The sequence below is a fragment of the Panulirus ornatus genome, chromosome 17 (assembly GCF_036320965.1).
Source record: "Panulirus ornatus isolate Po-2019 chromosome 17, ASM3632096v1, whole genome shotgun sequence".
Taxonomy (NCBI): Eukaryota; Metazoa; Arthropoda; class Malacostraca; order Decapoda; family Palinuridae; genus Panulirus; species Panulirus ornatus.
In genome coordinates this window covers 22,541,814-22,556,729 of record NC_092240.1, presented here as the reverse complement: position 1 = coordinate 22,556,729, position 14,916 = coordinate 22,541,814, and the positions used below count along the sequence as shown (strand labels likewise).

Sequence of the window (14,916 nt, the reverse complement as noted above, 5' to 3'; positions counted from 1 at the left end):
TATATATATATATATATATATATATCCCTGGGATAGGGGAGAAAGAATACTTCCCACGTATTCCCTGCGTGTCGTAGAAGGCGACTAAAAGGGAAGGGAGCGGGGGGCTGGAAATCCTCCCCTTTCATTTTTTTTTTTAATTTTCCAAAAGAAGGAACAGAGAATGGGGCCAGGTGAGGATATTCCCTCAAAGGCCCAGTCCTCTGTTCTTAATGCTACCTCGCTAATGCGGGAAATGGCGAATAGTATGAAATATATATATATATATATATATATATATATATATATATATATATATATATATATATATATATATATATATATATATATATATATATGTTGTTACCGAATAATACGTAATGCAGGAGGAACATTACCATGCTGTATACACTGACCACAGAATATGAAGTAAGATCATTCGTTGATGTTGCATCATGAGGCTGCTCTGCAGGGTCATGTAGGGTTTATATACAGCAGGGACTTTACCTGAGGCGACAGTAACAGGTGGAGAGAAAGGTGTTTGTGTAAGAAAACTGGCCATCTTGTATGATGGATGCCCTTGTCCTCAACTGCAGTGGCTGGCCACCCGCCCACCATTCTCTCAAGGTCATCAGGTTCTCATTAGACCTCACCCACTCACCGTCGTGGGTTTTAATATGCTTCTTTTTCAGGTTACCGTGGTAGATTGATCTCAGATTTCTTCGTCACTTCTCGCCTTCCCACACCTCCCCTAACGGTCGTAGTAAATGACACACATGGATGTAATGAACTAGATTTCTGACCACCCATTGTTTCCTCACGGCTCTTTCACGGAGGGTTAATGTAGGTACGACAATATTACACGGTCACGCTGTTCCTCTTTCTGTTGTTTTGTGGTTCGAGAGACGTGGACACCACAGCTTGCGCTGCCGTGGCCCTTGTGCAGAGTCTCCTCGCAGTCAGGGTATGGTAGGCTCCCAGCAAGGGCCCTGCCGTCATCACACTGAGAGCAGGAAGTAGACCAGTCATATATGTTTCTCAGAAGCAGGAGACTGCTGACGTGAACTGCCTGTATCCTGCCCTAGTGGCCACTCCACTCCTGCTGACGTGATCTGCCTGTATCCTGCCCTAGTGGCCACTCCACTCCTGGTGACGTGATATGCCTGTATCCTGCCCTAGTGGCCACTCCACTCCTGCTGACATGATCTGCCTGTATCCTGCCCTAGTGGCCACTCCACTCCTGCTGGCGTGAACTGCCTGTATCCTGCCCTAGTGGCCACTCCACTCCTGCTGACGTGATCTACCTGTATCTTGCCCTAGTGGCCACTCCACTCCTGCTGACGTGATCTGCCTGTATCCTACACAAGAATCTCTTGAAACTCTTGTACACTAGGATTACACTTGGCATTCTTCGGGTGTAGGTTCACTGGCTGGTAGAGACAGTGTTGGACTCGGTTCCGAGGCACTGGCTGGTGTGTGTGAACAAGTTACGTCATTGTGTTATATTGTTACCTGTGGCTTGTGGCTGGACGTGTCCTGGAGCAGTTGTGCTAACACATCGCCGGTATGTTTATCGTCATTCTTGCCAGATATCAGAGCTCTGGTTGCGTCAGGTGTGTGTTACAGGAGCGTCCAGTGTGGGTATTTGTTGTTGATAGTTCACCACGTGGTAAGTACAGAGTGCACTTGTATGTGTGTTTAGACCGACGTTCGGGATGGTGTAAGTACGTAGAGCAGGTTGGTTCTGGTGACTGTGCAGTGTTGTTATTACTGGAGGGAAGGGTTGTAAGGCCTCTTGATGCTACCCTTCCATCCCCATCCCACATCCCTAACTCCAACCATCTACAAAGAGAAAGTCTAACCCTTAAGCACGACGGTACAGCCGGCACGCAAGACGATGCGTCCCTTGAGCACGACGGTACAGCCGGCACGCAAGACAATGCGTCCCTTAAGCACGACGGTACAGCCGGCACGCAAGACGATGCGTCCCTTGAGCACGACGGTACAGCCGGCACGCAAGACAATGCGTCCCTTAAGCACGACGGTACAGACGGCACGCAAGACGATGCGTCCCTTAAGCACGACGGTACAGCCGGCACGCAAGACAATGCGTCCCTTAAGCACGACGGTACAGACGGCACGCAAGACGATGCGTCCCTTAAGCACGACGGTACGACCCTGGGGGTGATGGCGATGCTTGTGACCCAACTCTTAGTGGTCGGGTCAAAGGTCCCGCCATCTTAACCAGGGTTGGCAACGTCTTCATGGAGGGGTTAAGAGGGGGGAACTTTCTCTTCCAGACACTTGTGATTGACGCACTGGGAAAATTTGAGCGTGATGCTTTTCACTTGCTAGATGTTGTGTGGTGCTGGAAGTGGTAGTTAAGTGATTAAGGGGAGAGGGATTTTACCGCGAGGTGTCTGAGGCAGATGTTGTGTGTCCATATACCTGTTTCAAACAGCGAAGACCAGTGGGTTCTAACGAGGCTGTTTGTGCTAGCTGAAGAGGAACTCATGGATGACTGTGGTAGGAATAGAGAGACGTGCAGATAAAGAGGAAGGAAGACCTGTAAACTTGTCGTGTAGCGAAGGAGGTGCAAATAATGTCGGTCGTGGATCTGAGGCGAAGTATTTTTCAAGTCTGTGCTGAAACGTATCTTTGATATTGCCCCCAGACGAAGGCAGGACCACGGGGAAAATGAAACACGGTAGGTTCCCAAGCGCACTTTCGTGTAACAATCACATCGTCAGGGGAGACACAAGAGAGAAATATAATAGTCAGTTGATATACAACGAAGAGACGTAGCTAGGACGCCATTTGGTAAACAGGTGATATATATATATATATATATATATATATATATATATATATATATATATATATACTTTAGTGGAAAACAGCCGGCATTGTCTGGCACTCGGTGAATGACGATGGTGCCTGCATTGTTCCAGTATTGTCGAGCATTTCTTTCAAAATCATGTCATTGTTATCTCTCTTTTCAGATGATTCACGTCGGAACATAAGAATCGTTCCTAAATGGAGTTACACCCGGGACTTTCTAAATCTTATTAGGTTCGAAGATCACATTGTTCACGGGGGGGGGGGGGACACTTCAGCTACAACATCATGGTCACTTCATTTATATACTGACTTGAGGTGTGGGTCGTGGTGGTGCATGAGGGAGAGGGGCTCCAGATGATGCAATGTGTCCCACCGTCCGCTGTTTTTTATTATCATTATTGTTTATTCTGTTCATTCCCACACCGTCATTGGTGTGGACTTGTAACTAGGGTGATTATGGGTGGGGTAGCTACGTGTGAGTTACTGGCTGTGCGGGTGTGGTCTCCAGTGTAAACACTGGGACCCAGGGTTAACGTCAGACAGGCGATGAGACATTGAGAATACACGGCTGAGTAACTGTGTGGTACAAGGCAGGATGAGATGATGAGGAAAAGTTGACGGGCGACGCTAACTTCAAAAAGTGGTTCGTGATAGGCTAGGTTGGGTTAGAAACCGTGTGGTTACTGTGTCATTTATTATACAGGAGGGATTCTGACCTCACCAGTTCTTTACCTGTATATCTGTCTATCTGTCTGTCTATCTGTCATCCTATATATCTATCTGTCTGTCTCTGTCTATATATAGCGATGGAAGACGAGGAGAGGTTAGCGACCTTCCCTGGAATTAAGCGATGTTAGCTCTTCCCAGTGGTACTTATATATCTGGGGTTCCACTCATTGTGACGGGGAACGTGTCCATCCGTGGTGGAGGTTGGTGGAGGGTGGTGGTCCCTCGGTCCGTGTGGGTGGGGTCCACAACCAGGGCGGACAGACCATGGAGTGTCGGACGCCCCTGCAGGAAGGAGTGCTTCCCGCCCCCTGTGTAGAGCGGCCTCCCGCCTGCACAGGGAAGCGTCATGCAAGGACCGAGAGAAAGTCGTAAAGGAATATTGGAAATTTTTCCGCTGAGCTTGCCTTCAACGCGCCATTGTTGATGGTGGTGGTGGGGGGGTGGATGGGAAGAGGGGTGTGAGGTGGTGGTGAGGATGAGAGAGTGGGAGTGAAGTTATGGTGCTGGGGTGGGTGTGGTGGGAGATGGGGAGGGTGACAGGTGAGCGAGTGTGTTGATGATGAGGAACGGAAGCACGAGTAAATGTACAAAGATGCATTTTTTTTTTTTTTTTTTTTTTTTTTTACATTTCAATGAGATCTGAAGATTATTGTTGCAGTCGTCAGAAATTGCTTTTCATCATAAAGATTTGAACGCAAATGATTTTCAAATTTCACACACACACACACACACACACACACACACACACACACACACACACACACACACACACACATCTAGGTACCTGGCATAGTCTATGGTGTATGTGTGTGTGTGTGTGTGTGTGTGTGTGTGTGTGTGTGTGTGTGCATACATAAGCAGGAGTAATTATTCTATATGGCCGACCGACACTACGTTACCTTGTGCACAACAAGAACAACACCTGGTGTGGTACAAGGCGCTGGCCGGTCTGGTCCCGGACTGGCAACATAACTTTGGAATATTCTGCTCTATGAATATTGAACTGATTCGTATGCAGCAGCAGCAGTGGGACTGTAATGCTCGCGCTGCTGCTGTACATGTTAAGGAGAGGGGAAATGGACGCTCCTGGGCGGTGGGCGTCGTGCCCGGGGGCGGCGGAGCTGGGTGTGTGGACGGAAGTAGTGTTATGAGGAAACTCTCCCTCGTGTGGCAGGTAACTGTATCGACGGCTCATCCTCGAGGGGAAGCCAGATGCTCGGCCTTTAACACCCGTGCACGTCTGTAGACCACGAAGGGTGTGGGGGTTGTGTGTGGGGGATAATGGATGGGTTAGTAAAGTGGTAACGGATCGACGAGCGGACGTTTGACGCTTGTGTCACCTCTGGGAGACCTGTTGAGGAGTCGGAGGGAAGGTGAAGGGCATGATCTTCTGGGTGTACAGCAGCAGTTTAACATTACTGGTTCGTGGAACATGAAGCTGTTCAGGTAAAAACACAGCTCTCAGCTGACCGAGTAACACGGTGGGTGCTGGGTCGCTCTCGTGTGCCAGCCGACGGCCCTGGGATGAAGAGGCATCGTGCGGCTGCGGGTGATGCCTGCCGTGGATTCACTGCAGCATGCATGTGGACGCCTTGCGTCGTTGGGTAGCCCCGAGATTATTAGCTAGTAGGTGGATTGGCCTCTTGGTGTGATGGTAGACGTTGCGATGCACGCGAGAGTCGATATTTAGATGTTGTTACCGGCATTACCGAGAACGGTGATGGTAGCGGAAGAATGATTTCGCCAAGGTGAATAGGAGGGTGTGGGTCTGTCTCCAAGTACAGGGAAATGTCCAGTAGGAGTACGTGAGGCAACATGACCACGACTGCTCCTGAAGGTTCGCGCACAACGCTGCACTTCCTCGTCACATTACCATTTAGTGTGATATTTAAAGAACACATCCTTCCGGCGTGCCCCTGACATCGTCTCTTGCTTCTCCTCTCTTGTCAGTAATTCTTACGAGATGGTTATTCGTTTTCTTACATTGGGTATGAGTGTTCGTACCAGTACATCGTAAAGAGATGATAGATGCTACCACTACTAAAGATAAGCTTGTGTGTCGGTGGGTATGGTGGGAGCCACGTCTTCATGTGTTGGATAGCTAAGTGAACCGTGCCGCCCACCGGCAGGCAGGCTGGAAGGAAGGAATTAAATCATAAGTTAAAAAGCTGTACTCACCGTGAGGTCATCCCTGCGGGCGTACATCGGGTTGTCTATCATTGCTCCTCGCGGGTTGCAACACTACGCAGAGTGCTCTCAACACCACACTCCAAAGTTGTGTACTGAGTGAGGGACTCAGGCAAGCACACACTCAGGATAGCCACTCAGACTCTGGCTCCTGCTGCTGCACTTGCTGCTCTCGGCGGCCACGTAATGACGGACGTTGCCAGGCTTAGGTGGTGTGGGGGCAGCCTTGGCTGCTGCTGCTGATGGTGGCGATGGCGGTGGTGGTTATGTCGGCGGCCGGCAGCCTCATGTTGCTCCTGCAGTAGGGCTTGTCGTCCACTCCTCCAGTGCCTCCCTCACTACTGGCTCGGCAGTGGTGGGGATCCTGACCAGCGGCAACACGACCGTGCTTCGGGTGCTCGTGTTGACTTCGTGATAGCGTGAGACACTGTGTGGTGATGGTTGTCGGCTGGGGTCTGCCTGGCCAGAGGTTGGTGAGGTGTAGAAGGCCCCACCTCTCTTTCTCTCTCAGGTCCAACAACTCGTTTTCTGGGGGGAAACAAACACATACATTGTTACAACCTCACACTATACGATTCCTTATTCCTATTAGAGCTGAATACAACGAAGAGATTTATTCGAAAACATTTGGTATCTGGTTTACTGAATGTTGTTAAGACACATTGATCATAAGGTATATATCTTCAGTACTGCGCTATGCGAAGAATTCTTGTCAAAAAGAGAAGGGAAATGAGTAGTGATATTGTATAGATACCCTACAGAGTGACGTAAGGCTGTGATAATCATGGAGGCATAGATCTATATTTTCTAACCCTCTTGACGATTGTGGTACGACGATACGACCCTAAGATATGATGGGGAACGTTTGATCCATAAGGGGTCGGGTGGGAGACCTCGGGGTGTCGTAGCCAAGGATGGTTGGTCATCGTCCTGCCTGAGGGGTGGATCTGTTGCTAGTTGGACGAGGGTGCTGGGTCGTCTGTCTCCCCACCCCACTCCCCCACCACCCGCCCTGCTCCGGTACTTCCTCATTTTAACCTCAAGTATTTTGTTGTTATGAAGTAAACAGGTTAGGCTGCAGTGGGGGGTTATAAGGTGTTGTTATGTATCGTGCCTTTGTCATATTGTATGACAAACCTTCAGTAAATGTGCAGTGTCATGTATGCAGATGAGCGGTACTGTCACCCATCCCGTTATACGTTGAAGTAGCGGTCCGTGAATATCATGGGTTCATGAAGGTGATGGCTGACCTGGTGGTGTCACATGCAGGCTGGCTGGAGAGCCTCTTACATGTGACCAACGTAACGTTTCCTCCAGACGAATGAGGAAGACGTTGTGTGTGTGTGTGTGTGTGTGTGTGTGTGTGTGTGTGTGTGTGTGTGTGTGTGTGCTAGGACACCGTCATTACAGTTCTTCATGTGGGGAGCGTCAGGTCTCTGGGTAATTAACCCCCTGAGCACAATGGCACGACGACCCCTCGTCTTTCTCAGGGAGGTTAAAGGTGGTTCGAGATCTCCGCCTACAGCAAGGAGAGGAGGGTTTTATCCTTTATATTAAACGGGATTGATTACCGTACCATCTCGAGCCGACAACATACGTAGGCAATGTTTGAAGCGAATCAAGTCTTACGGGAACTGGTCATCGAGGATGTAGTGTGTATGAGATTCCTTCAGTCAGTCACAGGATAAAAGATATTGATACGGTCGCCGTCTGGGCGGCTGCCGGGGGTTGGAGGGAGGGTGCAGCACGTTGTTACAAGGTCACCTTCTGGCAACATCCTCGCAGATGAGTGTCTGGTAAGGTCATCCTGGGAGGTACAGTGTAATTAACTTAATGTGAGGAGAGATGAGTTGTGCGGTAACGGTACGCCAGAGGCAGAGGTGTCCTCATCATCGCCTCAACGTGTATACACGAGACACTGGAGATTACAGTTGGCACACTGCGCACGTCTCCTCAAAGTGAGGTGATTACTACACCACACATTCCACGATGACCTACCTTACCAGACTCTTCCCACTGCTGTTGTTGTTGACGGTGACCTTCTAACGACCTCTGGCGGCGTAGAAGGTGGCATCATGGTGCCAGGTCGCCACACCTCACTTCCTGACGAGGCTGGCGTAGCGTGACGGAGGTGAGGTAATGTGTCGAGGGTATATGCTGTTGGTGCGATAGTGTGGCAAAGATGAGGTTGGTGAGAATATGATCTTGAAGTTGGTGAGGGTTGGTGAGGTGGTGTGGTGAGGGTTAGTGAGGTGGTGTGGTGAGGGGTGGTGTGGCGGCGGGGTGAGGGTTAGTGAGGTGGTGTGGTGAGGGTTGGTGTGGCGGCGGGGTGAGGGTTAGTGAGGTGATGTGGTGAGGGTTGGTGAGGTGGTGTGGTGAGGGTTAGTGAGGCGGTGTGGTGAGGGTTGGTGTGGCGGCGGGGTGAGGGTTAGTGAGGTGGTGTGGTGAGGGTTGGTGTGGCGGCGGGGTGAGGGTTAGTGAGGCGGTGTGGTGAGGGTTGGTGTGGCGGCGGGGTGAGGGTTAGTGAGGTGGTGTGGTGAGGGTTGGTGTGGCGGCGGGGTGAGGGTTAGTGAGGTGGTGTGGTGAGGGTTGGTGTGGCGGCGGGGTGAGGGTTAGTGAGGTGGTGTGGTGAGGGTTGGTGTGGCGGCGGGGTGAGGGTTGGTGTAGCGGTGGGGGATGGGTGAGGGTTGGGTTGATGAGTGTCATGATGTTTAGGTTCGTGAGTTTGTGACCAAAGCGTTGGATTATAGAGATCGGTAGTGTGGTGGGGGTTCAGCTTGGGTAGTGGGTTGACGCGATGGTGAAGTAACATGAACGTACGACAAGTAAAACATCTGTATGTCTTCGGTCACTTAGTAAGTGTGAGATATATTTGTAAAGGACTTAACATCGTCCTTGGCGATAATGATGTACATTAGACCAACACTGTCAGATGTTTGTTTGGTGTGTTTGCCATGATTTTTCTCTGTAGGGACAGCCAGCTAGATAGCAGATTTAATGGCTTGTGATATGTTTGTACACACGGTACATTTGACATTTTTTTTTAATGCGAAACATTATGACAATACGGACGAAGGATTCTGAGAATCGCCCTCTGGTCTGATCTCACGTTGGTAGCTGTGAGTACATGGTATTGTCATATATCAATTGCTGGCGACGTTTTCTGTCATACTAATGGATGTTATTATGATTTCCTATTGCGATGAAAATGACTATAAATTAGGGCTGCCATAATTGTTAGGATGGAAGACTCACATTCACCCTCCTCACCAGCCCCCCCCCCCCCCCCCCCTACCCAGGCAACATGGGTCGTATTGATCATTTCGAAATTCATCGGAACCATCTGGAAAGATTTTTTTTCCATATGTATATTATGTAGGTTTATATTTGTTTGAGTATGTGTAATTATATATTTGTACGGTATGAAGGGGCCTCTCTCTCTCTCTCTCTCTCTCTCTCTCTCTCTCTCTCTCTCTCTCTCTCTCTCTCTCTCTCTGTTTTAGTAACGTATGTATATATGTATGTATGTGTGAATGTATGTATGTATGAATGTATGTGTGTATGTAGGTATGTATGTATGTATGTATGTATGTATGTATGTATGTATACTCTGCCCTACAGTCATTGGTAGAGTTAATGACGCACGTAATAATATATATTTTGTTCTGAGTGGTAATTAGATTTTATTGTTTATTACAGGTAAGATGAAAGGTCGACCCCCTCCTCCCCCTTCCACCTGGCTCTGGCCGTGAGGTAAGTGCTGTGCTGTTGCCTACGTCCTTGTTACGGGACGCCGGCGTTCGTGGCCCATGACCGCATGACGTCACCGATATCGGTTGGTGGTGGTGGTCACGTGACGCCTGCCGTCAGTGATGGCGTTCTCAACCATCGCGTTCAGGTCAGGTGGTGTGGTGGCCCAGCCTGGATGGCGTTGTGGCAGACGGTAAGACACACGCGGATGAGAGGACGCATGCGGCTCAGTAACAGGAAAACATGTTAAGGAGGTAGTCAGGTGGTTGGTGCGGGGGACAGGACAGTGTCGGCGAGGGGAGGGTCGGATAGCTCTCTCTCTCTCTCTCTCTCTCTCTCTCTCTCTCTCTCTCTCTCTCTCTCTCTCTCTCTCTCTCTCTCTCTCTCTCTCTCTCTCAGTGACCTAATTTGTAACTGGCTCACACTCGCTCACTGCTCGTTATGTTGTACACTCGGTACCTCGCTGTACTTTGACTCCTCCTTTATTTTCTATAACTGGTCCTCTCTTGGGTCTTTCGTCCCCCCCCCCCCCCAGCATAGCGCACCTGCTGCACGATCCATTGTTCCCTCCGCTTCCCTCTGTTATGTGACCCTCAGTTCAGCTCTCCCATACATGGCTGTGTCTACTTGGAAAAGAAAAGTGATGTGATGACTCCATTGTGGAGGGAAATGTATGGAAGCGGAGGTGAGTTGTGTTGTGTTGTGGGGTCTACAGTGGCGCGCCGTCGGAGAGGTGTTGTGGGGATTGATGGGTGTGTCTGGGGGAAGGTGTTATCCCCAGGTGACTCCCCCCCCACACACACACACACACACACACACACACACACACACACACACACACACACACACACACACACACACACACACACACATACACACACATATACAAAAACCCGCGCCTTTTTGTGCATCGCCGGTTGCCTGTGAACATCATGTGTGTACTTTCTGGCCACACACTTTACTTCCGAGGTTTTCATTATAGTTCGTCCAGTTGTTGACTGTGGTGTCTGTTTAATGATTTTTTTTTTTTTTTTAAGCTGTGGATGCCACGTGGCTCCTTGTCTTAGGTGGTAGCTCGAGCCAGGGGTACCTCGCCCAGAGCCAGGGGGGGTTACCTGGCCGAGAGGAGGATGTGTGGTGGGACACCTGACCAGCAGTGAGTGGGTGTCGACAGGTTGAGTCCAGCCAGCTGTGGGTTCCTCGCCACGGTCAAGGTCGCACTGCTATTTTTATCGCCACCTCGGAGGGGCCCCCTGGCTATACCAGTTTCCTACATGCACTTGACTGAGGATTTCTATTTATTGTAGGGTCAACTCTGGCCACGTAGTGTGGGTTCATCCTTATGGTAGAGAGGGTCGTCTGTGTGAGGCAGGTCGTGCATCGTATGATAGTTATAACGTCGAGGATATGTATGTAATTATATTTCAATGCCTTGCTGTGTATGCATGTATGTATTTATGTATGTATGTATGTATGTATGCATGGATGTATGTATTTATATGTGTATGTATATGTATACGTACCATTTGGTGAGGGAATAATCGAGTCTTTGTAATGTATGCGACTTTGTGATTCTTAGATTTGCTGTGTCCACGGAACCAGACGACAGATTCAGCCAGAAACAACGGTGTTGCTGGTGTCTTTGTACGGAGAGAACATTCCTTGTGGATACCGCGGGATGATAACTTGCAGCAGCGGTGGTTGGGAGCTGGTGTGGTTGGTGCTACAGAGGGAGTGGGAACTCAGCGTTGGAGATGCCTCACAGAGCCCGTGTGGTACAGGTCGATGAGGCGGGAAGATTCACCAGGTGTGGGCAGGTAGAGCGCCACGTGCCCACCTTGACCAAGTCCTGGTGGTGGTGGTGGTGCGGAGCCGGTGTTTTGGAGAGTGTAATAGGCTGGAGGTGTGGAGAGTCGTGGCGATTGGAGGTGTGAATGTAGAGGTTGGAGGTGTGGATATAGAGGTTGGAGGTGTGGATGTCGAGGTTGGAGGTTCTGAGGGTTTGTTAAGGTTCGAGGTGCTAAGGTGAGGGTGTAAGTGTTGAGGGTTAAGGCGCTGTTTAAGGGTTAAGGCGCTGTTTAAGGGTTAAGGCGCTGTTCAAGGGTTAAGGCGCTGTTTAAGAGTTAAGGCGCTGTTTAAGGGTTAAGGCGCTGTTTAGGGGTTAAGGCGCTGTTTAAGGGTTAAGGTGCTGTTTAAGGGTTAAGGCGCTGTTTAAGGGTTAAGGCGCTGTTCAAGGATTAAGGCGCTGTTTAAGAGTTAAGGCGCTGTTTAAGGGTTAAGGCGCTGTTTAAGGGTTAAGGCGCTGTTTAAGGATTAAGGCGCTGTTTAGGGGTTAAGGCGCTGTTTAAGGGTTAAGGTGCTGTTTAAGGGTTAAGGCGCTGTTTAAGGGTTAAGGCACTGTTCAAGGATTAAGGCGCTGTTTAAGAGTTAAGGCGCTGTTTAAGGGTTAAGGCGCTGTTTAAGGGTTAAGGCGCTGTTTAAGGATTAAGGCGCTGTTTAAGGGTTAAGGCGCTGTTTAAGTGTGTGTGATGAGGATGTGGGTGGTGAGTGTTGAGGTGCTAAGGTTTTAACGTGTGTGATGAGGGAACCCGTGCCCTGAGGGAACCCGTGCCATGGAGGTGAGGATGTGTCAAAAGTTGGCGAGGTTAGGGTTGACCCGCGTGGCTGTGGCCAGACCGTACGTAGTGACGGTGGGAGGACGTTAATACCCTCGTGCAGCAGGAGCGGCTGGTGAGCCTGGGATGGCCCAATCGTCCTTCAGGTGGTGGACGAGCCCACCGCATGGACCTCAGTTTACATGCCCCCATCCTGCTGAACCCTCCATCCCTCTAGTGGTGCCTCACGTGTTCACTCTCTGTTTCAGTCTTAAGGTGCCAGGTTGAAGTCTCGCCACCACGACCGTCACTTTCCTCAACAACACTACCAAAGCATATATATATATATATATATATATATATATATATATATATATATATATATATATATATATATGCTTTGATAGTATGTTATCTTCGCGTTGACTCCGGCTTTTCATCAGGTCTTGAGTACGATTCGTCGTGTTGATTTCGTTGATGTACTTTTGAGTAGTCGAATCTGCAGACACTGTCCGAGGCTGTGCACTCTCATCCGAGGACATGCCCGGCCGATCACGTTTATAGGAATGCTCACTGAAACTGTAGTGGCATAATGTCTTTTTGTGCCGATTTTATCTTTCCTACAACATGGTAGGACATGTTCTACCACAAAGGTCAGGTCTGTATGGCTCTACTAGCATAGTGAATAGATTCGTCCCCTCGTCTTACGTACGTATTGTCTCACGATGACTGTTATGGGTGGGAAGGTTAGTCACTTGGTTCTCTTATTATTTAGTTACAAATAAAGATAACCATATTAACATCTTTAACATCCTTTAGAAACATCAGATTAAGACCTGGAAGTCGTGGCACCTCTCAGTAACCAAAGATTTAGTTGCGTTTGAGGTTAAAGAAATAGATAGCGAAGAGTCTTCAGGTCCTTGTGAGGACGCACGAGCAGCAAACACGTTAGTGGCACACATGTTTGAAGGCCATCTGCTGCTTCCCACTGCCAGGATCACAAGGCCTTGGCGGGATGTCCCGCTTGCCAGGCGATGCACCACTTTGCCTCTTCATCAAGTCATTGAACTAAATTCTGGTGGAGTGTTTGGTTACTGTAGGTCGTGGGGTCGGGTGACACGTTTTTATCACGAGGGGTAGACCCAGGCATGATCGGATGGAGAAGGTGTCCTCGGCGGAGTGGTGTGAGGTGAGGTTCCTGTCCAGGTCCCTACCACGGTGGCACGTCACGAGTGAACCCTCTCTCTGTGTCATCGTAAGCACAGCAGTAAGACCCGTGTGTGTGATGGCTTGACACTTTGACCCAGACTGTTGATGATATCATCAAAGGCCAGTCCATCATACCAGTGGTTCGTACCATCTCAACCCCTTCTTCAAGAAGCTAGACTTTGCGTAGGCCACAACATAGGGAACCTTGTTGATGCGTTATGTTCGTCGTTTTCAGGTACATACATACACAGACCACGCAGACCCTTGGTCCAGGCGGGATGGTCTGACTTTAAGGCTACTTAGAAAAAAAAAGAAGACGCTGTCCCTCTGAAAAGCAGCAGTGGAAATCTTGCCACATCACATGTTTTTAGAAAGTGTAGAGGACGCGGCGACACATAGCCCAGGTAGGTAAACAACAGCCTCACTGAACCTTGTAGGGTGGACATCACAAGTCAAGGACGATGAACCCCGCTCGCTACCTTCTGCTGGGAACCTGACGCCTTGTGGTCAGCCAGCCAAGAATTTCACGAGGATGCTCGTACCTCAGAAGCTTACGGGAGATGATTTATTGTATGTTAAAGCGTCGCAGCCACGGCCAGAAGCCCTTATCGCTGCCAGGCCTTGGAAGGAAGAAAAAGAATAATAGTCGAATGTTTGTGTAGGAATGGAATTCATGTTGTCTTGGAAATGTCTGGTGGGAGTTGTAGGCGGCAATTAACGTTAGGAAAAGATTAGAATATGCATATCATCTGTTGTCGTGAGGAGGTGTGCAGCTGAGGACGTGACCTGAGAGAGGGGACGATACGTGATGAGTGTAGCGGGGAATGTGCCTTGCATGCTGGTAGGTATTGAGAGCTCTTGAGGCCGAGAGTGGACCAGGGTTTCCCTCTGCCTTGAAGACATACTTAATGTCGGCAGGAAAACGTATATAACAGTTGAATGATGATACTTGGTGTAAAGACCACATAATCATCTCTGTTTTTGATCACAGGATGAAACATACTGGTTTTATGTTACACTCGTAGGTTGATGTTAGGTTCTGGGGCGGAAGGAGGGATGTGGCGGCAACCAGTGCTGAATGAGGGGTCGCTCTCAAGTCGACCATCAGACATGGGTGGTGCTCTGGTCTGAGTGTGGTCGTTCATGCTGATCCTTTCCATTGTCCCATTGTCTCCCTCCAGGTCTGTGTGGCTGTGTTTTCAACCTTTACGTACGCTGCTAAATGATTAGCAGGTTTATGTTATATGTTCGTGGTGTAGTGGTTAGTGTTTCTGACCGTGACGCATTCACGGGCCTCCCAGGGTCGAGCGCATAAGTTTGAATCCTGGTTGCGGTGGCATTCAACCCAGCTGTTCATACACCCCTGAAGGTTAGTCGATAGAATGGATACCTGGCTCAGGCTAGGATATATATATATATATATATATATATATATATATATATATATATATATATATATATATATATATGTGTGTGTGTGTGTGTGTGTGTGTGTGTGTGTGTGTGTGTGTGTGTGTGTGTGTGTGTGTGTGTTATCCTGGGGATAGGGGAGAAAGAAAACTTCCCACGTATTCCCTGCATGTCGTAAAAGGCGACTAAAAGGGGAGGGAGCAGGGAGCTGGAAATC

At 49.2% G+C, this 14,916-nt stretch overlaps 2 protein-coding genes across 7 annotated transcripts in view; one reads left to right on the top strand and one right to left on the bottom strand.

The window, feature by feature from the left end:
* The window catches only part of nudC (nuclear distribution C, dynein complex regulator), a 404,242-nt gene that overhangs the window by 150,758 nt on the left and 238,568 nt on the right, over positions 1–14,916 (top strand). The window lies entirely within an intron of this gene.
* The window catches only part of LOC139754622 (uncharacterized), a 234,783-nt gene that overhangs the window by 85,201 nt on the left and 134,666 nt on the right, over positions 1–14,916 (bottom strand). For all 5 annotated transcript variants that reach the window (XM_071672099.1, XM_071672096.1, XM_071672097.1 and 2 more), the window contains exon 2: positions 5,728–6,264. In XM_071672099.1, the coding sequence (XP_071528200.1) occupies positions 5,728–5,769 (42 nt within the window). In that variant the 5' untranslated portion in view covers positions 5,770–6,264. The remainder of the gene's footprint in view (positions 1–5,727; positions 6,265–14,916) is intronic.